Source organism: Chamaea fasciata, unplaced genomic scaffold (assembly GCF_029207755.1).
Source record: "Chamaea fasciata isolate MVZ Bird 193981 ecotype frontalis unplaced genomic scaffold, bChaFas1.0.hap1 SCAF_9, whole genome shotgun sequence".
NCBI lineage: Eukaryota > Metazoa > Chordata > Aves > Passeriformes > Sylviidae > Chamaea > Chamaea fasciata.
In genome coordinates this window covers 4,998,066-5,020,070 of record NW_027094094.1, presented here as the reverse complement: position 1 = coordinate 5,020,070, position 22,005 = coordinate 4,998,066, and the positions used below count along the sequence as shown (strand labels likewise).

General features: G+C 39.7%; 1 protein-coding gene across 4 annotated transcripts in view; it reads left to right on the top strand.

Annotated features, from left to right (window-relative positions):
- The first annotated feature begins 1,839 nt into the window (after positions 1 to 1,839).
- Positions 1,840 to 22,005, top strand: part of WDR11 (WD repeat domain 11) — a 35,066-nt gene continuing 14,900 nt past the window's right edge. For 2 of the 4 annotated variants that reach the window (XM_066190815.1, XM_066190818.1), the window contains exons 1-13: positions 1,840 to 2,003; positions 2,886 to 2,997; positions 6,131 to 6,284; positions 7,169 to 7,342; positions 8,399 to 8,585; positions 9,056 to 9,221; positions 9,462 to 9,576; positions 10,555 to 10,750; positions 11,791 to 11,894; positions 12,365 to 12,541; positions 13,872 to 13,956; positions 18,747 to 18,853; positions 20,918 to 20,993. In XM_066190815.1, the coding sequence (XP_066046912.1) occupies positions 1,918 to 2,003; positions 2,886 to 2,997; positions 6,131 to 6,284; positions 7,169 to 7,342; positions 8,399 to 8,585; positions 9,056 to 9,221; positions 9,462 to 9,576; positions 10,555 to 10,750; positions 11,791 to 11,894; positions 12,365 to 12,541; positions 13,872 to 13,956; positions 18,747 to 18,853; positions 20,918 to 20,993 (1,739 nt within the window). In that variant the 5' untranslated portion in view covers positions 1,840 to 1,917. The remainder of the gene's footprint in view (positions 2,004 to 2,885; positions 2,998 to 6,130; positions 6,285 to 7,168; positions 7,343 to 8,398; positions 8,586 to 9,055; positions 9,222 to 9,461; positions 9,577 to 10,554; positions 10,751 to 11,790; positions 11,895 to 12,364; positions 12,542 to 13,871; positions 13,957 to 18,746; positions 18,854 to 20,917; positions 20,994 to 22,005) is intronic. The other 2 variants (XM_066190817.1, XM_066190816.1) reach the window with 2 other exon arrangements.

Genomic DNA, 22,005 nt, shown 5'->3' with positions numbered 1-22,005 from the left:
AATAAAAGTTCCAAAAGACCCTTCTCACAAAGCCTAAATCCAACAAAGCAAGAAAATAACCAAATTCCTCCAAAAATATGAGCAGCAGCACGTTTCCCAAGGACACAGAGTAAAAAAACCATCATTAGCAAAAAATAACTAAAATTAATGAAGCTAATAGCTGCTCAGGCTCTTACAACATTGATCTCCAGATCACACAGTCCTCAAATAATGACAAAGAAAAGGGAACCAAAAAGCTCTCTACTTCTCCAAAGAGATATTTTTCAGTTTTAAGAGTAAAGAAGAGATCTTTTGGGACGAGACAGTTTCAAGAAAGAAGTTGCAAAGTTACAGTGACCTGGAAGTGGCAGTGAGTGATGTGCCCCAAGAGCAGATTTCTTTAGAAGACAGTTGGAAAAGGCATCAGCTGCAGGTTGTTTCTTGAGTTCCCACTCGCACAAATTCAATTGCGATTAGAATGAAAAGAGGGAAAAAGAGGATCCACATTGTGGCATCTTCTGTGACAAAGTGACACCGCGGCAATCTAAGAGCGAGTAGCTGGCACTACATTCTTGCCATCTCTGGCCATCTAGTGGCATCTTTTTCTCCACAAAACATAACAAACAATTATTTTTTCAAAGAGAAACAAACACCCCATGTACGTTAAATAAGGAGCTTGCAAGTACATAATTCTTGTTATTAACCATTATATTATTAATGCTGCGGCAGAGAAAATCGGTTTAGAAGCTTCACAGGATCACACGATCGGGTTGGAAAAGAGATTTTTGAGTCCAACCTCAATGCTCTGCAGCCTGGTGTGCTCCAGTGCAGGTGTCCAGGGATGTGTCATCCCTGGTGGCTTTGCCTGGTGTGAATGACAGCTTGGGGACACTTGGAGGATGGCTTGGTGCCTTGTGGTGCAACGTGTGCTGCTATTGAGGGCACTAAAGAGGTCTGTTCCTGTGTTTTGACACTGAAGAGGTACTTTGGAGCAGAAATCGCCACGGAAAACTGTCAAGAACTTCTATTTCTATTGTGCAATAAAAGTCGCACAACATAAACTGACAGAACAAATGTTCTGGCTGTCCTGCAGCATCCAAACACCTGGAGATGGGACAGGGAGCCCTTTTCCCAGTGAGGTGTCCCAGGCTGCAGCCTCACAAGAAGCACAAGCATCCCTGGAGCTGGAATCCAGCATCCCATGGCCCTGTCCCAGCCATGGATGTACAACCAAGCAGCAGCACCGTGTCCCTGGCCACGGGTGGCAGCTCCGTGGGGTCCCTCCTGTGTCAAATTCTGGGCTCCTCAGTGCAAGGCACGAAGCTGCTGAGACGGTCCAGCAGGGCCACAGAGGTGATGAGGCTCTGGAGCATCTCTCTGATGAGGAGAGACCGTTCGGGCTACAGAAGACTGAGAGTGGATCTCACCAGTTCATATAAATATCTCTAAGGGGTGTCAGAGCATGGTGCCAGACTATCCAGTGCTGGCAACGGCCACAAACTCAAATACAAGCTCCACCTCAGCGTGAGGAAGAACTTCTCCCCACTGAGGGTGGCCGAGCACTGGAACAGCCGAGCAGGGCGGGTGCGCAGTCTCCCTGTCCGGAGACATCCCAAAGCCAGCCTGGACGCGTTCCTGCGCCACCTGCCCGGCCTGAGGCTGCCGTGGATGATCTCCGGAGGTCTCTGCCAACCCGAACCGTCCTGAGATGGGCGTGTGGCCGCTGACACCCCTCAGGGCAGGGCAGGGCAGGGCAGGGCAGGGCGGAACTGCCGTTCCCGGGCCGCGGGGCCCCGGCCGGGCTGCGAGCGGCGGCGGCGCCGAGGCGGCGCTTCCTGCGGGGCGGTGCCGGCAGGGCCGCGGGCTGGGCACCGGCTCCGGCCCCGCTGGGCTCCGCTCCGCGCTCCGCGCCCCGCTCCGCGCCCCGCCGGCCTCGCCATGCAGCGCTTCACCGTCAACATCAAGCTGCCGGCGCGGACCCTGACGGGGGCCCTGAGCCCGCCCAACCGGGGCGCGGCGGATTGGTGAGGGCCGGGCCGCGGGCGGGGGGCCCGGGCCGGGCTGAGGCCGGGAGCCCCCGAGCAGCGCCGGGAGTCGGGGCTGGGGGAGCCGGGGAGCCGGGCGGGGAGCCCGGGGGCTGCCGCTGTCCGCCCTGGGCAGGGACACAGCCCGGCGGCGAGCGTGGCCCGGCCCCTCCGGCAGTGACACGCGGGTGCCCGTTGAAGCAGGGTAGATTGAGATTAGATCAGGAGATCAGGAGGGAATTGTTCCCTGGGAGAGTAGGGGACCCTGGCTCAGGGTGCCCGGAGAAGCTGTGGCTGCCCCTGGATCCCTGGAAGTGTCCAAGGCCAGGTTTGGCTTGGAGCAGCCTGGGACAGTGGAAGGTGTCCCTGCCCATGGCAGGGTTGGCACTGGATGGGCTTTAAGGTCTCTTCCATCCCAAACCGTTCTGTGATTCTGTGGTTAACTTCTGAAGTCAGACGGGCCTCAGCAGATTTTCAGTTACCATAATCATTGTTTACATGCTCCTTTTTTTGTCTATAAAGAAGTAATTTAATAAATAAAAAGATATGCAATTAATTTTAACATTGCAAATGTATTTCTTGCATCTGTTCTTACATGTACGATTTGGGAACGCTCTTCATGAATTCCTGTGTGGTGTTTTAAACTTACAGAAGAAGATTCTGAGATGGACACAGAGAGATGCTTTGTGGTGGCTTAGGCTTCCAGCAGACAATGCAATATTATTCTGTAATGCTTTTATGTTACTAAATAGTATTTACCATCTGATAAACATCAAGTACGGTGTCTAGTAGCATGCATTCAGCTTACCAAAACCTCCTCATTCCTGATGTGAAGAGCTTTTGTTCTGTTTTACTTGCTGATGGTGCTGTGTGCTCCTCCAGGGGCTGGCAAGGTTTGATTGCCTATGGATGCCATTCCCTGGTGCTCGTGGTGGATGCCAACTCTGCCCAGACCCTGCAGGTTTTGGAGAGACACAAAGCCAGCGTTGTCAAGGTGAGATGTACCTGGTTTATGGTGTGTGACTTGGTTCTGGGGGTTATGTCATCCTTCTGAATCACTGGGAATGCTTGACATGATGTTTCACGTGATTTTCACATGAAATCTGATGTAAAATACATGTGCTTTGCATGGTCTCTTTTGCAGCTAAGGCGCCTCATCCATGCTGAAATTTGAGTTGAGGTTGATGGTGTATCTTTCTAGAAAATATAGAATATAAAAGATAGAATATCTGGAGACATTTGTTACAGAACATAGACATGTTTCTAGGAAAGTTGTTAACATAAGAGGATTTCAAATGCACATTACAAAATGCCAAATGGAGCTCTTTGCTGCTGCCTTTCCTGATCCTCCCTGTTGTGGAAGTGCACCATTTGTCTAGAAAGTTACTTTTAACCTTTTTCTTCTTCCTTAGAAAAGGAACGATAACAGACAAAACTGAACATTTATGTTAGTAATATAAAAATGTCTAAAATTTTAGTTTAAGTGCAGGGTACCTGTACTTTCCTTTGAAGGTCCTTGACTTGGAATTGCAGAGTCTGACTTTGGGTGGAGAGTGGAACAGGATGTATTTCTTTGATTCATAATTTCTTTGATTGTGGACAATGGCAGATTCACTTAGGGCTTAATATTTTCACTTAGCTCATGTAACAAATTGTAGCAAAATTAGTTTTTGGTCCATGCAGAGACAGCATTTTAATAAGTTTTGGTTACATTCAGTAGCTTTGAGAAGTTACATTATTTCAACAGGAGAAGAAGTGCTGAAGACCAATAATTTGTAAGTTAATTTTTCAAAGCCACTCCCTGAAGCTTTATGAACAGAAGTAGGCTGTGAGAAAATGGCTAAATTATGAGGTGGAAGAATGAGAAAATAGTTTTTCTACTGTGAAGAAGTGAGCATTATCTAAGAAATAGTTACGAGGCCATGATTATTCCAGATACCTTTACATTGCTAAGAAATTCTCTTCAATTCCTCAATTGGAGGGTTTTTTTTAAGAGTTTGTAAATGCTAAGAGCACAGATAAGCTGGAGTGGAGCTGTAAGAAATCTGCTGTGTAAGTCTGGCCTAAACTTCTTGGAGTAGAGACTCACACCAGCAGACTCAGTCCGCTGGGGATCTTCTCCCCAAAAACCTGTGCTTCAGTTCAGAAAAATTCCAAAACACATCACATCTGTTATGAAGAAAACAAAGAAAAAACCTGTTGTTTCATCATCTTTTTGCAGTCCACTTTGCTATTTTCATTTATTTTCCATCCTCTCCTTTGGCTGCTGTAACTATCTGTGGAATAGGTAAAAGCTGCACTGAAAATGGATCTGTGTTAGTTGTCCATCTATCCAGATGGGTTTGTATGGATTATATCTGATTTTACCTTTACAGAGAGTGTTGAAACATGCTTTTCCAGAAGAAAATCTAATTATAAGAGGAGTTTTTTGATCCCTCACAAGAAGGAGAGGATTGAAATGACCTTTATGTCCTTTCTGATGTGTTAATAAGCAGCAATAGTGAGGCTTTATAAATGAGGTGTGGATTGTGAAAAGTAAAAAGAAAGTCACCTCTGGTTCCTGTTTCTAACCAGTGCTGCTGTGTTTTGAAATAAGGGTAAACTGTGGCTAATACTGCTAGAAAATAATTTCTTTTAGCAGAAGGTCAGGTCCTGTGTGGGGACTTGTTGGATCAATGTGACTGCAGAGAGGAAAGAGGTTCATGGTGTGGGAGCAGCACATGGGCTCTGGTTAGGGCTGCTCTTGTAAAGATCTCCTTTTTTGTTGTTCTAAACTTGGTGACAGCTCCTCCCGTGAGAAAGGATGTTTTCCAGACCTGGAATTTGCTTTGAAGTAAGATACATTTCACTGAGAAATAAATACCTTTGTAGGTTTTTACAATTACAGTTCCATAGCCACCTGCAGATATCCTCAGGGGCAGTTCTTTCTTGAGCAGCAGGGAAGCAGGAATTGCAAAAATGAGATTTGTAGGTAGAGGAGAGTCTCTCAAGAATTCTTTGTGATTCTGATAGAAACCTGCTTTGAGTTTATAGCTAGAGATTGTGTGCTGTGCATGTGTCCCATTTGTTTAATTTGTTCAGCAGGTTTGTGAGACACATCCTGCTCACGCCTCTGAGAGGGGCAGCACTAAGGTGCCAGCAGGGCTCTGGGTGCTGCTGTAAATCTGGTTCATGGTGCAAAGTTAGTGGTGCCTCATGATCATCCTGTCTGAACTTTTAAATGTCACTTTCTCAGCATCTGCAGAAAGTCCTGTGTTTGCCTCACCCTGTCTGTGACAGGCAGTGGCAGCACACAGGGTGGATTTTTTGTAGCAGGTGAATTCCCGTTACTTATCTTTATTCTGTCAGTGTCTGCAGTCCCTCCTGGGGCAGAAGTTCACCTTAAAAGCAGATAGCAAGAAACAGCTCCATGTGGGATAGATAAGGAAGGAGTCAGTGTCACCCATCCCCTTGGAATCTGGCAGGAGTTGTAGACAGAGTGTTTCAGATTTCAAGACAGTGATTTCTCATAAGTATTGCCAGTTCACAAGCCTGTGCAGCTTGAAATCCCAAACTGGAAAGTAGCACCTGGAAATCAGTGGTGGCAACGTGCTGAAAATAACCAAAAAGATAACAAATGTTCCATCAGCAGGAACTTGTTTTGGTTTTGTTATGAGACAACACATAAATTAAAGACTAACCTTCCTTCCTCACCAATACCACTATATATTTGTCAGATGAGGAAAATTACCTGTGCATAAAAATGGAATGATAACTTTTCACCTTTCATTTGATTGGAAGTCAGTGGGTTTAGGTTTGTGGGTGCCCACAGAAGCTTAAACACTGCCATTTGGTTTCCTCTAAATATTTGAGTAAATTCTCTTTATCCATGGTGTATATTGTAGTTACCTACAGGAGCAAGGGTTTTTGTTTATATAATTTGAGAATATCAGCCATGCAGTCATGCAGCACAGTGCTGACCTACCTTCAATTTACACAAGCGACGGTGGCTTAAAGGTATGTTACAGGTGCTGCTGACATTAACTATTACTGTGCTTTTTTATTCAGTTCATTATCTGAAAAACATGGACTATAGCGTCTGTGCCGTATATTTGTGTCCTTTAACCAATTCCCATCTGTGTTTTCAGGTTAAATGGGCTAAGGAGAATTACCACCACAATATTGGCTCTCCATATTCCTTACGTTTGGCTTCCGCTGACGCCACGGGGAAAATCATTGTGTGGGATGTGGCAACAGGAGCAGCTCGTTGTGAGATCCAGGAGCACTCAAAGCCTATCCAAGGTAATGACAGTGCCTTTTTCCCCCTAAATCCCATGTTTATATGGGATTTATTTTATGGAGCATTGTGTACAAATCCATCACATGCCTTTTATAAACTCTGCTCAGTTCTGACAGGGAGTTTTCCTGTTGGAATTACCAGCCCTCTCTATGTTTGCTTGTTCATTTTATGAGTAAATGGAAGATTTACTGTCCCCCAGAGGAATGCTGGGTGATTTAATTCATTGTGGTGATGTTCTCCATGATGTTGTGACAAAAAGGTTGAATCTATTTTTATGAATGTTATTGATTGAAATAATAACATTTACTATGTCAAGTGAACCTTCCTGCTCTTCAGCTGGAGTTGGGTTTTTTTGGGGCAATTCAGTTTTTTTAAAAACTTGTGATGATGCTTATGTTATACCTGGTGGGCTCTTTAAATCTATTATCTAAAAGTCCCCTTATGAAATCAGGTTGTTTGGTTTTTGTTATTATTCTGTTTTATAAATTCTGTGCAAGAAAATGCAACATTTTAAGTCTGATACTGGGCCAATGAAAATTTGTTTATTTACTACAGTTCATTTTAGTTTTATTACTTTTTGTTTGTATGTGCATTATAAATTGGGTTTTATTTACTCCTGACATCGTTTCACTGGAGCTTTAAAGAAGTTCTGACCACGGCATTTGAAGATTTCTATGATTTTCTCAGACCAAATGAAACCTTTTATTTTCTATGAAATCAGGGAAAGCTCTTGCCAGCTTTGAAAGAGCTGAGTGTTACACTCAGTTTCATTTTGCTCTTGAACTTGAGACTGATTTAAAGGTTTTAGAGTGGAGAAGACATTTTTGTCCAGGTCCAAACTGATACCATCCCAAATATTAATTTTGTTCCTTATTTCTTTTGACAGACATGCAGTGGCTGTGGAATCAAGATGCTTCCAGAGATTTACTGCTTGCAGTTCACCCACCAAATTATATTGTACTGTGGAATGCAGACACAGGCACCAAACTTTGGAAGAAAAGTTACGCTGAAAACATCCTGTCTTTTTCATTTGACCCCTTTGATCCCTCACATTTAGCCTGTAAGTTTATATATATAAAACATGTGTGTGACCAGGAAAATCGTTAAACTGGAGTGTAAATGTTGAAATTAAAAGTAATGGACTGGAGAGAATAATGTCAGAAATGCCAGTAAGAATTTGGAAAGCAAAGACAGGGAGCCTTGGGCCAGTGTGGAATCTTATTTCAGAAGGGACTGTTGTGTGGGAGCGGGGAAAGCAGGCATGAGTGGAGAAGTTAGAGATCTGAAAAGAAACGTTTAAGACTTCACAAAAGAAAGTGTGAAGTGTGCAGAGGGAGCTGGGGAAAGCCAAGGACAGAGAGGCCTGTGAAATGTAAAAGGCTGTAAAGGGAGGGGTGCTGAGGGAGAAACCAGGGAGATAAGTAGACCAGGAATAAATGTTATTTTCAACAGGAAGGATTTCAGAGGACTCAGTGTGAGATCAGTACCAGAAGCAATGCAGGTGTCAAGGGGGTTGTAGTGCAGATTTATTAATTTTAGCAAAAAGAAACTCAGAGAAATAGGAGAGTCACCATTTTATTCTTGAATTCAGCTTCTTCACTCCTGATCTGCAATGAGACAGTGCAGTTGCCAGCCTTTGTAGTTTGGGGATTTTTTTATCTGCCATATCATTCAACCTTCTATAAACACTTCAGGTGTACAGCTGAGCTTTGTGCTGCAACATAGATAATGTGAATTGATGATTGTTTCAGTAATGCTCTGCATGAGAACAAAAAGTGGTGATACAGTCAGAAGTGTATTCTGTCTTCTATTTGTATTGTGAGTCTTAAAGAAAAACAGTTGGTGAGAGAGAATAACTGAGCTTCTGCCAGTAATACAGTAGTTTTTAATATAAACTTAATTTTGAAAAGTCGAGTTTTTTGGATATTAATTGATTTTAAATGGACCATCTGCTGCTCTTTCAGTCAGAAAGTGCTGATTGTCTAGCACTGTGAGTTTTCCATCTGATACAGTATTACCAAAGTTATTAACGTTTCTCCTCACTAAAATGTCATTAAAATGGACTGCCACAATCAAATTGCAGACTGAATGGTGCTATTTTTCTTTTTTGGTCCAGTGCTCACCAGTGAAGGAATAGTGTTCATCTCTGACTTCTCCCCGTCCAAAGCTCCTGCCAGCTCAGGGAAGAAAGTTTACATCTCCAGTCCCCATTCCAGTCCTTCTCACAACAAGCTGGCTGCTGCTACGGGGGCCAAAAAGGCCCTTGATAAAGTAAAAATCCTAATCAGTAATGAAAAGCCAAGGTAGGTTGCAAATATTCCTTCTCAGATAATGCTTTGTGTATCTGATTTTATCAATGGACTTAGGTGAAAGCCTGTAAGGTAATAGAGAAAAGCGTATAAAGATTGAAGTAAGCGGTGTGTCTAAGGGTAATTTCCCATGAATGCCAGTAAATGTCAGGGCAGCCAGTGCTGTTCCTAAGTGAATTGCTTTGGATTTGAGATGTGCAAGAATTACACTTGTTCCGTTTGAATGAAGTGCAATTTTTAAAATTACTCCGTAATCTTATTTAGACAAAAGTCAACAGAATGTGGTTTTGGAAGTCAGTGAGGCTTTGCACTGCTCTGACAGATAAATGGAAATCTGCAGTGGCCTTGTGATCAAAAGAGAGCTTTCTTGAAAAAATGCAGTGGCAGGAAAAATGAAGCTTAATTTTATTTTGAATGATCTGTTCGTTGACACAACCTGATAAAGTTCATGTCTGATTTTACAGTGCTGAATCTGTAACACTCAACGACTGTCTTCAGTTGTCATATTTGCCTTCCAAAAGGAACTACATGCTCTTACTGTATCCCAGGGAAATTCTGATCCTTGATTTGGAAGTGAATCAGACAGTGGGTGTGATTGCCATTGAAAGGACAGGGGTGCCTTTCATACAGGTGAGCAAGATTTGGTTGGGTTTTATCATTGTAATAATTCAATCAAAACCTTTCAGTTATTTTTACAAATTAATTGTCTTCCTTCGTCACAAATCCTGTAGAAATTCATGGAAGTGTTGCCTCAATGGTAACATTTTTAATGATTTGTTTAAACATCAGGAATTGTAGGCTCCCTTGCAAGTGTCCTTTGCAAAGGGTCAGGTTTTGAATGTGCAATCTAACAGGCATCTCTCTGCCCAGGTAATCCCTTGTTTTCAGAGGGATGGGTTGTTTTGCCTGCATGAAAATGGTTGTATCACCTTGAGGGTTCGCAGGTCCAACTGCAACATCCCTGCAACTCCCAATGAGGAGCCAGGTGAGTTTGGCACCAAAAATGTCCACAAATGAACTTTCATACATTTTAATTAATAATTTAACACCAATCATCACCTCACACAGGATGGTGAATCTAGTGCCCTTCTAGTGTTTTGTCTCTTACATGTTGAATTTAAATTTAAATTTATGCTTTTATTATGTTATTATTATTATTAAATTATTTAATTTATTTTTTAATTTATGTATTTTCCCAAAACAAATTCCCAAAACAAATTCCAAAAGTTTTTGAATTCCCTGATATTAAGTGCAAAATAGATAATATTAATCTCCTGACTATCCTTTTATTGCTAAATAATACTTAAATTAGTAAGTGGCTTAACAGTCAGATATAGCATAATGTTTTAAATAAGATGTTAGTGTGTTCTTTTTATCTTTAAGAAAAAAACCCTTTTTAGGCAAACACAAGATTTTGGAAGTAATTTGGTCAATTGGAAAAATTGATTTTAGACCTAAGATATGGACTTAAATTTAGATTAAAATCTGAATTATTAAACTTTTGTCTCATGAAATGTTACTAAGAATGGTCTTTTAAATCTAATGGTGGAGTCTGGAAAAAAGGGAAAACATGGGGAGTTTAGTTTGTTCATTTTGGTTTGGACAGTTTGCTAATTTCTAGTGAGCTACATTACTGGCTTCCAAGCTTACCAAAAAACCTGGAGTTTTGGGTTGTGGAGAGCAGATGCAGGTTCTGCCCAGCTGTGAAACAGTTATTGGTTTAGGTTTTGCAAGATTCACATGGAATAATATATTACAAAGTTACATTTTGGAGGACTTCCCAGAGCTTTGTTGTGTTCAGTAAGATCAAGAGTGTGTTGTTTTTGAGTGCTTTTCCTAATTTTTGCACAGGAAGCACATGGATTTCACTCCCAGTGCTCAGTCATGCTTCACATTTCCCTCTGTTGCTTGCTCACACCCCATGTTTTTCACTCTGTGTTCTCTGTGGGTGTTGGTGTTGCAGATCCAGAGCCAGTTCAGGAGCTGGTTTATGATTTAAGAAGTCAGTGTGATGCCATCAGGGTGACCAAAACAGTGCGACCCTTCAGCATGGTGTGCTGCCCAGTGAATGAGAATGCTGCAGCCCTCATAGTCAGTGATGGCAGGGTGATGATCTGGGAGCTGAAATCCAGCATTTCTGGCAGAAATGTGAGGAACAGGTAATGAGATTTGCTTTTCTTACCTGAATTTCTTTTTTTTTTCCAAATGGTGTTCAGTATTTCATTGTATTTTAAAGGCAACAGTGATCCTTCTGTGCATGGGAGTGTTTCATGTGCTCTGCATGTGTGTGAGTGAAGGAGGAGGAACAAAATGTGTCATCCAGATAGATCAGTTCCCTTTCTTTGGGGAAGTGCAAGAACTTCTTATTTATTTATTTATTTATTTATTTATTTATTTATTTATTTATTTAAAGGCAGTTCCATCCTGACTGTCTGGACTAAGCAAACAAAAGCTAGAATGACTGTCTGTTTTATTTTGGGGAGCACTTTCCTGTCATTTGGCTTTCTTCAGACCACATAATTTTCCTTAGGAAAAATTAGGAGGGGTATGGCTTTCTGCTGGATTTGTGTGAATTTGACACTGAGCAATGTGAAGCTGCACAGCTGGTGACTGGAATATGGAGGTATAAATGATGTTGTTATACACAGAGCCTTTGGAATTTTAGATTGGGAGCAGTCTCTCAAAATACTGTGTGGATCAATACAGTGCTTTGAACAGTCAATGTATTAAGGTTGTTCTGCTGCAATAACCCTTTAAAGTACTGTGGAATGAAGTAAATAACTTACTGCCATAAAAGAAATAGAATTCTTTTTAATGTCAATAGTACCAGATTTTCAACATAGATCCTCCTGTTGCTCATCAGAGATTTAGTGTTTTTATTCTTTGTGTTCCCAAAAATACTGCTAGATGGATTCCTTGTGCTGCATACCCAGGAAAGCTGTTTAGAATCCAAATCTTCCTGGTTTTCACTTCTGTTCTTACGAGTTATTTCTAAAACATTGATCTTTGTCAGGAAAGATGGAATATTGTAAGAGCCAGGTAGGTCTCTGTTTTCTGCTGATGACACAGAGCTGCCCCAGCCCAGCAGGACACAGCTGCCAAGGCTGCAGGGGCTTTTGAGTCCCTTCAGGGGCTGTTTGAATCCCTTGGGGATGGAGATTGTGCCTGCATGAGGAACTTGTTCCCATTCCTTTTGCAGCAGTTCCAGTGCCTCACCTCTGTATTCCCCAGTCTCCTTCTGTGGAATCCCTGTGGGAGCATTCCAAAATAAACTCCCAGACCTCTCATTAGACAACATGATTGGTAAGAATTTCTTTCATTGATACTACTGCTGCTGATTTCTCGTGGTTTTGTAGCATTGTACATCTTGCCTTACTTAAGAACTTAAGGTATTTGTTAGAATTATTTTCCAGTAGTAGCTCTGAAGTGGAAGAATTCCTCTTTGCTAAAGAAATTATCAAATGAATCCTCTTGAGGATTTTATGTTGAGGACCAATGTTCCAAGTTCATTTTCTTTGAGAAAAAGAAGTGTTTTAAAATGGAATTTGGATGAAACACTTTGATTTTTTCATTATTAATCTTAGAAGCCAGGTTATCTGACACATCCCCTCTTAGTGAAATCTGGACAGCAACCAGTCTTCAGAAAAGCTCCAGAGGAAGAAATGTGTCTTATGCATTGCTCATAATTTTTTCTTCTATACATTTCTGTCTGAAAACCACCTAAAATGTCTCCAATTAAGACTTCATACTAACAAGAGCTTTCATTTTTCAAGCAGGGCAAGGTGCAAGCGCTGGAGAAGAGTTGAGGAATTCATTCCTGCAGGAAGTGCATCTCAAATTCCTGCTGACAGGGCTCCTGTCAGGGCTGCCTCTGCCCCCGTTCGCCATCCGCATGTGCCCACCCCTCACAACCAAAAACATCAAACAGTATGAGCCCATCCTTGCTGTTGGTGAGTGCCTTCAGCAGCTTATCCATTGCTCTGGAATAATAGATTCTGTATTAAATTCAAATATAGTTGGTAATAGAAGAAAAAAAAAATCTGTGTGTTGATCCTGTGTAATTTATTGCAGATAGTGACCCTTGTATTGGTTTGGTTCTGTGCGTCTTTTGAGTTCTTTTTTCCTGCCTTGGGTTTAAGCAATGCTACCTGAAAAACGCAACATAGCAGCAAGTTTTTATTTATCCTGTTATTTACTGTGATATCAGTCTGCTGATGCACTCAGCACTTTACATGTTGCTCTCACTGCATTCTGAATGTCAGGAAATAGGGACTTCTGCAGCCCTGCATTCCTGGAACAAGTAAATGGACTTTACAGAGGCTCTATTTTTGCTCTAAAGTAAATTTCTAAAATTACACTTGTGGCACGTTATTTTTTCTGGTTTAATCTATTCTATCTTACCACAGATGGAGATAACCCATCTAGCTATTAGAATAGTTGCCAGTGAGCACCTGATGGATTAACTCAGAATTTTCCCTATTTAAGGCTGATTTTTCTGGCATCCTCTTTCAGAGTTGTGCTCTAAACCACAGGCAGTCCATCATGACATGATGTGATGCTGCTAAAATGTAACTTGTGGTTTTAAAAAAGGTGAAATATGAAGATTAGAAAACAAACGGGTGTAAAATACATTTACAGCAAGGTCTTTAATTTAAACTTGGCATACCTGATTGGTATCCATTAGGTATCCATTGTTGTATTTCATAGAGTTGATATGAATATAAAGAAGTGTCTAATGGAAAATTGTAAGTTTCAGTGTTTCAGGAGGTTTTTGATGTAATTGAAGCTCAAAGCTACTAAGTTGCTGGTTTCTAATTTGAAAGAACTCATTATTTCAGGATGAGAAAGCAGAATTGCTTTAATGATTCCATAAAATAAACCCAGGATTCTCCCCTGGCATTATTGGGGGATAACAGTTAAAGCATTTCCTTGAGGCATTTACTCATCTCCACTAATCAAAGCAAAAAAGAAACATTCCTTTCTTCTTCAGCTGGGTGGGTGTGTTGTGGAAGGGCAAGAAGAATAATCATTTTTTTCTACAGCCTCTACAAGAATGTTTGGGAAAGTGTCTTGTTCCAGGTGGGTGTCAGTGCCTGCAGAGGGTTTAATATTTGGGATTTAAGTGCTAGAAATTAACATAGTTTTTCTAAAATTGTAAGATATAATAGTTACAGTATCTAAAAATGAGAGAGAGAAATAGCTGTCAATCCTGCATTTTCACTAAAGCATGGAAGAGAAGAAAAAAATGTGTGCCTATATTTTTTTAATCAATTTTTATAGGTACGAGCAATGGCTCCGTCCTGGTGTTTCACCTTACAAGTGGGCTCCTCCACAAAGAGTTGAGCATCCATTCCTGTGAAGTCAAGTAAGATTTTCATTTTCATTCCTGCTCTAATCCTTCTAGGAACCAACTGCTGAAACGCCTGGGTGATGTTACCCAGCAGTGTGGGTGTCTGGCCTTGCTGTTGATGAAATCAGGGGAATTGCCTGTTGAGTGCTCCACCCTGCTGAAACCCCCTGACAGAACTGTCCTGAAAATTGCATTGAGGGAAATACTGGAATTGCATCTGTGCCTGCTGGGCATGCCTATTCCTGGGATGCATATCAACTACTTCCAGTCTCTTCACTGCACTGCAGGACAAAGAAGTCTTTTTAGGACAAGAAACTTGATTTATTTTATTACTATTGCGATTGAGTCCTTTGAAATAATGCTGGTTGGTGTGTCAGGGTTTATTTACTTTATCCCCTGGGGGTTGAAATGGCTGTTGAGACAGTTCTAGTCCTAAGGGAAGTAAAGATAATTTTTAAAGGACTGAATATAGGTATTTATCCATCCTAAGATGGAGCAGAGTAAGTTTTAAAGCTTTTGTGCTGTGTGTTTGTGTGCACACCATGGCAGAACTTCTTGGCTAACTGATGGCACGGATGTTCAAGGTGGTGCTTGCTGGATACATTTTTCCAGGCAGATTTAAGCATGAAAATAAAATATTTATTTCTAGTACAAATATTAGTAAAAACTTGTATCGGAATTGTGTCATGAAGCCTTTGTCTTTACTGTGCAATCTACAAAAAGTTAACTACAGGTTACTGAGAATAGGCAGCTCTGAGAGTTCATCATGGAAACCTGCTTGGAATCTACACCAAAATGAATTTACTTTCTTTATGTCTGGGGTGTGATTGCTCAGCAGTCTAAGAATGAAATTCCCCTTTCTCTTCTAAACTATTGGATCTCTTGGTTTCATAACATTGACTACACGTGAAATGATTTTCATTTTATGCTTTCTGTTGTGCAGCACAAGAGGAGAGTCCTTTTTTATTACAGTGATTACAGTACTCAGAATGAAAAGCCCTACTCACATTTCACATGTCAAAAAAGGAAGTAAGATGGAGAGGGAGAAGGAAGTAAACACAATTTTGAAAAAAATCTTTGTGCATTACTAGAAGTATTGTTAGTTTGGGCTTTTCAATTTGTAAAGAATTTGCAGCTTTTGAAAAACTTAAAGAATATATTGACTTTCTAGTCCTTAACAAGTCTTTTTAGAATTCATATAAAATGTTTGTGAATTCTCTTTAGCCATAAGCTGTTATCAGGGTAAAGCTTTTATATATTTGTTACAGTTTCCTCAGTTTTCTGAATGACTTTGTGCATAGTTTTTACAAGTTCAAGGGAATGCTTCATGCGATTAAAATTAAGGCATGGAGATTCTTTTCTCTTTTTTAAATTGATTTTCATGGACTGAGAAAGTTTTTCTTTCACTGGGAATTGTTACTTTACCTCTAAAATGTGGATGGATTGAATAAATCCTCTGTTTCCATTTTATCTGAAAGAGCACCTTCAGGGCCATCACTATTTTAGTATGTAATTGAGAATACTCTGAAATTGTAACTCAAGGCCAGCAGAATTCTCCATATTTAGGAAGAGAATGTAATAAAAACAAGGCAATTTTCCTTTACAAATCAAGTGTTCTAAATTAATGGCTGCTGAGTTGTTTGGGTGTTAGCAATTATGATTTCTTTGGGGGGTTTTTTTGTTTGTTTTTTTTGGGTTTTTTGTTTATTTGTTTGTTTTTTGGGTTTTGGGGTTTTTTGAGCTTAAGGTGTTCTACATATGTAGTCACATGCTGATTTTTTTTTTTGCTTGGTTAGTTTTTTTTGATGTTGTTTTTATTTAAACTTTGAAATTCCATTGTGACCAGAAGGAGGAAGAATTGCCTTTCTGTCCTTCCTTTTAAGATAGTTTGTACTTGTGAGTAACCTTGAATATTCATTTTATTTATGATTATTACTTGATCAAAAAATAATTTTATTTATTATTATTACTTAACTTTCACTCTTTGTTTAGAATTATGGAAGTAAATACTTCCCTGCTGTGTTAAATTTTATTTTTATAAGGAGATTGAGGCAAGATGCGGCAGAAATGCTTAAAGCAGACAAAGAGGGAAAATCAATCAGGCCGCTGCCAGGAGTGTAAGTGAGGTGAAAAATCAAGAAGGGGATTTTGTCCTGGCAGAAACTGGGAGCAGGAGGTCAGGATTCCTTCAAGACAGAGAGAAATACAAATCATTCTTATTACTAAGAGAAACCATGAAATAACCAAGTCAGATACCTGTGGACAGCAGGCAATACAGGAGATAATCAAACATCTTCAGTGCAGAGAAGAATATATTTGAGACATGCAAAAAAAAAAAAGCCTGCAGTGCAGCTTTCAGTTCAGTGGCACATTTGCAGCTCTCAGTGCTGCTTCTGCTTATTCTGATAGCAAAATAGCTGTGACTGGAGCAGTGCTGCTCATTCTTTTTCACTGAAGCTCAGCAAGTTCAAGGCTGCAACAGCTTTTATTTTTAAAATTAAAATCTCACTGACTGTTACAAGAATGTCTATGGCCTGCAGGCACGACTTGAAAATTACCACATTACATCCAACTTTTAGCAGTTGAATTGAAGCTGTTTTAGCATTTGAATTTCAGCTGACTGCTCTTTGGGAAACTGCTTTGCAAACATTCATCACCTCTTTAAAAAAAAACTTTCCTTGAATAGAGAAATTAGAATGAAAAAATATCTACCAGCACTTTGGGAGCACATATGGTTTAATTTCCCATTTTGCCTTTCTCTTTTTCTTACAACCCTTAAATTTAAGTAGCAGCTGCCATGACATAAAGTCACAACAATCTTTTTCCCAAGTAGAAATGTAATTTGTGTTTTTATCCACTTCAGTGCACTTTGTGATTTGTTTGCATTGGAAACATTAATCAAAAACAACGGAGTCTCACTCCTGAAGTAACTGAGACAAGTTGAATGTATAGAACCTCTAAATGTTGCATTTTGAAAGAGTGGGTTCAGTCTGAGAATGAATGTAGCTGAATGTAACCCTTCATTCTGGCGGGCAAAGATGATTTTTATGAGGAATTATTTGCTATTTCAACAGGGAAGGCATTACTTGTTTCCATCATTAAAATTTGTCTTCAGATTCTCAATTTCTGTGTATGGCAGTGCCAAAAGTTCTGTTGTTTCAGGTGCAAGCAGTTAGCTGAGCTAAGGTCTCCTTTTGATTTTGAGTGTCTTGGTTTTCTGTAGATCTTTATTGGTATTGACAGATGGCCAGGCAGCAGCCGAGAAAAAGGACTTGCCCAGGTAAATCTGAGCTGAGGAAAGATGTGTAGAAAATGCTTCAGGTCTTTGCAGGAGAATTGTGAACAACTACCAGCAATAACAATGCATTAGGAGTGGGCTTTTCCCAAAAACAGATAAATGAAAAGGTGTCAGAATTCACATTTCTTCCATTTCAAAAATTCCCTGGATTTATGACCCTTTGGAGACTTGCAGTGTCACCCATTACTGCAGTTGTAGATTCCTATTCAATCATGCCTGAAATGTTTCAATTAACAATTGAATACTTCTCATTTTGATTGAAATTAATGGTTGAACTTCCATAAGTCCTGCTGGGAAAAAGACTGGGCCCTAAATTTTTCACTTTTTTTTGAGGACTTAGGAATAAAGGTTCAACGTTTTTAAAGCTTAAACTAAAATAATATAAATATGGCTGTAAATTGAATGCGCAAAATATTATGGGAATGCTTTTTGGTTTCACCCATGTACATTGTATTTAGGTAACTTCTACTTAATGCAGTGTGAGTTGGATTTACTGACAGTAAATCATAAATACAGGTATTTATCTTTCTCATACTGCACAAGTATTCTTGCAAAGCACGCAGTCGATGTAACAGAATACTTGTCCTGGGAACAGTTCTTAAGTAATCTGTGTTTGAAGGCTTTGAGGAGACATTAAATCCTTTTATCTGTGTGTTAAAATGAAGTTGAGCACGTGTGTTTATTAGAGCTCAATTTTCTTTAGAGGAGCTCCTTGATTTGTTTCACAGATAAAGCAATTTCTGCAGGCACCAAGTGTGTGTGGGAAATGGGGCTGGAGAAGGGTCTTATTTAGGAACAATCCCACCCAGTGCCACTTTCTGTCCCTTTTGCCCTGGGGTGGATATCTCAATATTTCAGGAATTGGCTGAGAGTCCATCTGTGCTGCCAATATGTTCTGAGCACTGGAACTTCACATCCTTGCAGGGCTGCAGCGTGATTTGCTTGGGAGCTGCTCTGGTGTGATCTAAAAGAACAAAAACCAACAACAAAAAGACCAGGTTTTTGGTGCTTTTGTGAAATCTCTTCAGGGCCTCTCTTTTTATGTCATCTTTATTTCTCCTCTCTCTGGACTGAAAGAATTAAGTCTACCCACACTGCCACCCACATGAGTATTTTCCTGTGTGCTGGGAAATTGGAGTTGTTTGATAGTAACCCCTGGTTTGATCAGAGCAGGGCTTTTAGTTCACTCTAGTGCTGAGTATCTGTGAGGACTTTTTGTAAAAGTTAACTGTGTTTCTACCTGAATTTTTTATTTTAACCAAAGTAGAGCTAATGCAGTGTGAAAGGAAAGCTGCTCTTAAATTTAATTCAGTAACTTTATATTCACACCATAGTTGTTAATGTGTAGCTTCTTTTTATGCTTAAATATGATGTTTCCAAAAAGTGTAGAAAATTACATCTGTGCTGGGTTTTTAAGAATATACATTAAAAAAACCACTTAAGTTCAGACTTCTAGCAATTCAAATAGTCTGGCTCATATGCTCCATGTATTTCCTTCTGATCCCAGGGGAATTGAGTGGATTAGTTTGAGTGGGTTCATTTCCTTTGCCACATCAACACCCAACAACCTGGGACTGGTCAGGAACGAGCTGCAGCTGGTGGACCTTCCAACAGGTTTGTGTTTCCTGAGAAATCTGCTCCAGGAGCTGACAGATTTGCTGGGGAGCGACAAATTCTGACTATTTTTTTTTTTTAATTCCTTCTGTTGTTATGACAAAATAATATAATAGAGGAGCTTTAACTGTTTCTGCTCTTCTTTGTGAAGCCACAAGATGTGTTTTGTCTGGTGCTCTTCAGACTGACCTGAACCAACACCTTTGCAAAAACATCTTGCACTTATTAAAAGAACAATATGTGTCAGCAGGGGGTTTAGAAGCAGCCACACAGGGTATTAGTGGTGGATTTTGTTCACAAAATACAGATATTTCCATATTTCCAAATGTGTTTTGTCATAGTCTGCACCCACTGTTTGGTGTGCACCTGAAGTAGTGTTGAGCCATTTGTTGTGGTTTGTTTCAGCAACAGGATGGTCACAGCTTAAGTATGAATGAGTATAAAAGGGATTTTAAACAATAAAATCTGATACTTTTATAATGAATTAGGAAGGCTAAAAAGTAAAAAAACTGTTGACAGCAAAATTAACAGGTTACATGTGTTTTTTCCAACTATTTTGGCCTCATAATGGATGATAAATACATTTGTAATGTACTCAATATTTGCACAATATAAGGAGGTATAACTGGGGAGATTACTGACAGCCCAGAACAGGAAGCACTTCAGTAATTTTTAATTATTTTGGAATGTGAGAAGCTGGAGCCATTTAAGTTCTAACGGAAGAGCCTGAATCTTGTGGCACATGGCTACTTCTAAATTGCTCTATGTAAAGTGATTTTTTTTAATTGAGTGTTTTTAAGCTTATGGAAAAAGCTGGTTGTATTTCCAGGGTGCTGCACAGAGAGGTTATTCTTGTAGCATAATATTACTGTAAAGTTTTTTCATATAATGTCTTTTGTTCATCTGTTTAAAATCAAAACAGAAAAGATATGTGCATTGGGAAATGGATCTCATGTAGAATGGGAATCTGATTTTTCACTCAGCATTTATAGACAGGAGTCATGAAAGGTTCAGAATTTCTGCAGGCAACCAAGGTTTGAGTAAATATGAATATCTGCAAGCCTTTGGTTTGCTTAAAAATGGTAAATTTCCTCTTTTAAAGCTTTCAAGAAATGCACAGCAATTTACCTGTTTGATTTTTGCTTTTTCCCTCACTTTAGAGCCCAACGTTCTATTTTAGGCCTGGGAAAACTCTGCTGATTCAGATTCACCTTAACAAAAATCACATGTACAAATGTGAAATGAACAAAATTCACATGTACAAATGAACAAAAACATGAAAGACAATTGCTAAGACGTTGAAAATCAAGGAGAAAGAATTCCAGTAGCCTCTGACAGGAGAGCTCTAACTCATGTTCTTGATAACTAGATTTATTCATGTAGCTGGTGTAAGTAATTTAGCAGTGAGCTACAAGAGGAGCTAAAGTTTATAGCTGGAATTTTCCTTGGAAGCTCAGGAGAATGAAACTTGCATAGAAGATGCTGTTTGTAGGTCATTATTTATTTCAGTGATGTCTCTTAACACCTATAATTCTGCAGCACTTCCTGTAAGTGGATGAAAACTTTGTTGGGGATGAGATTACAAGCTCTTAAGATTTATGATTTTAGCTGAAAAGGAAGAGAGAATGGTTCTGATAAGTGTAGAACTACACCATGAAATTCTGTCACAGTTCATGGCAGAGTTAATTTCTCTTATCAAACCTTGAAATCTATTAATGAATTTCCTTCTTTGGGGAATGGAGAGAATCTCTCATTGGCTCTGGAAAATAATAACTCCTTGAACTGTCTCTCTATAATTTGTGCTCTGGAAGTGAGTCAGGAGTTAGATTTGACAGAAGAGTTTACAATAAATTTAATGTAACCTCTAAAAGGCAGAAAAATTAAATGCAGTAAAACTTTGACAATGACAAGAGTAACGTTAGAGATGACGGGTGACTTGGAGACGTTCCGGGTTGGTTTGTAAAGTGGTTCTGTTTACAAACAGAACAGTTCATTAGCTATTTCTCAATTTCTGTTCAGTTTATTGACTGTTTGTTTCTGTTGTGCCCCTGTGGTGTGCTCCAGGCAGGAGTGTTGCATTCCGTGGGGAGAGAGGTAATGACGAGCCAGCCATCGAAATGATAAAGGTGTCTCACTTGAAGTAAGTACATCTGCCTTGGCAAGTTTATAAATTTCACTGTACTGCATGAAAATCCTCGTAACATCTAGATATTCCAAGAAAAAAAAGCACTTCAGAGTGTATAGAAAAAATAGTGAACAGCATCAAGAGAAAAATGCTTCAAAACATTAATTCCAAGTGAAAAAGCTGTGAATGGTTCTGTGATTGACTTTGTCACTTCAGGATTCAATCACATTGCAAAATCAGTAGCTAATATTTTATTTCTTACAGGAACTGTGTTTACTGAACAGGCTTTTTGATAGTATTAAGGAGAATAAAAGTGCTGAACTGCTTTTTTCAGCTTAGATTCCGTTATAAGTTAAATCTCTTTCCCATAACTTAAGCCTTACTTAAAACTGGGAAGTTTGGCATTAAAGAAAAGATTGGATAATTATTGACATTTATTTAGCTTTTGTAAGTATTTCACACCTTTGTAAAAATTGTATGCTGAAAAACTAGATGTGAGATACAGTTGTTTGAAAAGTCAGCTGATAAATTACCAAATCGTTTCTTTTCAAGTCCTCATTATTTTGAGCTCAGACCTGTGACAGGAGGCCCTGATTTCCTTGTATCAAAAATAATCATTGTAGTACTATGGAAAATTATTTCACTTTCTTATATAAATGAAATTAGAGCAATGTTGAATTTAATAGGGCATTGTCTCCTAAATCTTCAAAGCTTCTTCTTTACAGTGGAGGAGAAAAATTAATGTCCTCTAGCTTGCACAGGAATATTTTTGTGTGTAGGAGTTCCAGAGAATTTGGAAGAGTTCAGCCATACAATGTTCTTAATAATGCATTAAAAATTAAGAACAGCCATGGACTTAGGTGAAGAGTGTTGAGTGGGACAGGAAAGGAGGTTCACTTGCAGAGAGAGGAATGCAGTGCCTGAGAGGACAAATTGCTGCATGGCCTCTCCGTTTTCAAGTTAAATGTGATCAGTGGTAGATTAAAGGTGTTTACACTCATCCAGCTCCACAGATGAGAAATCTGGA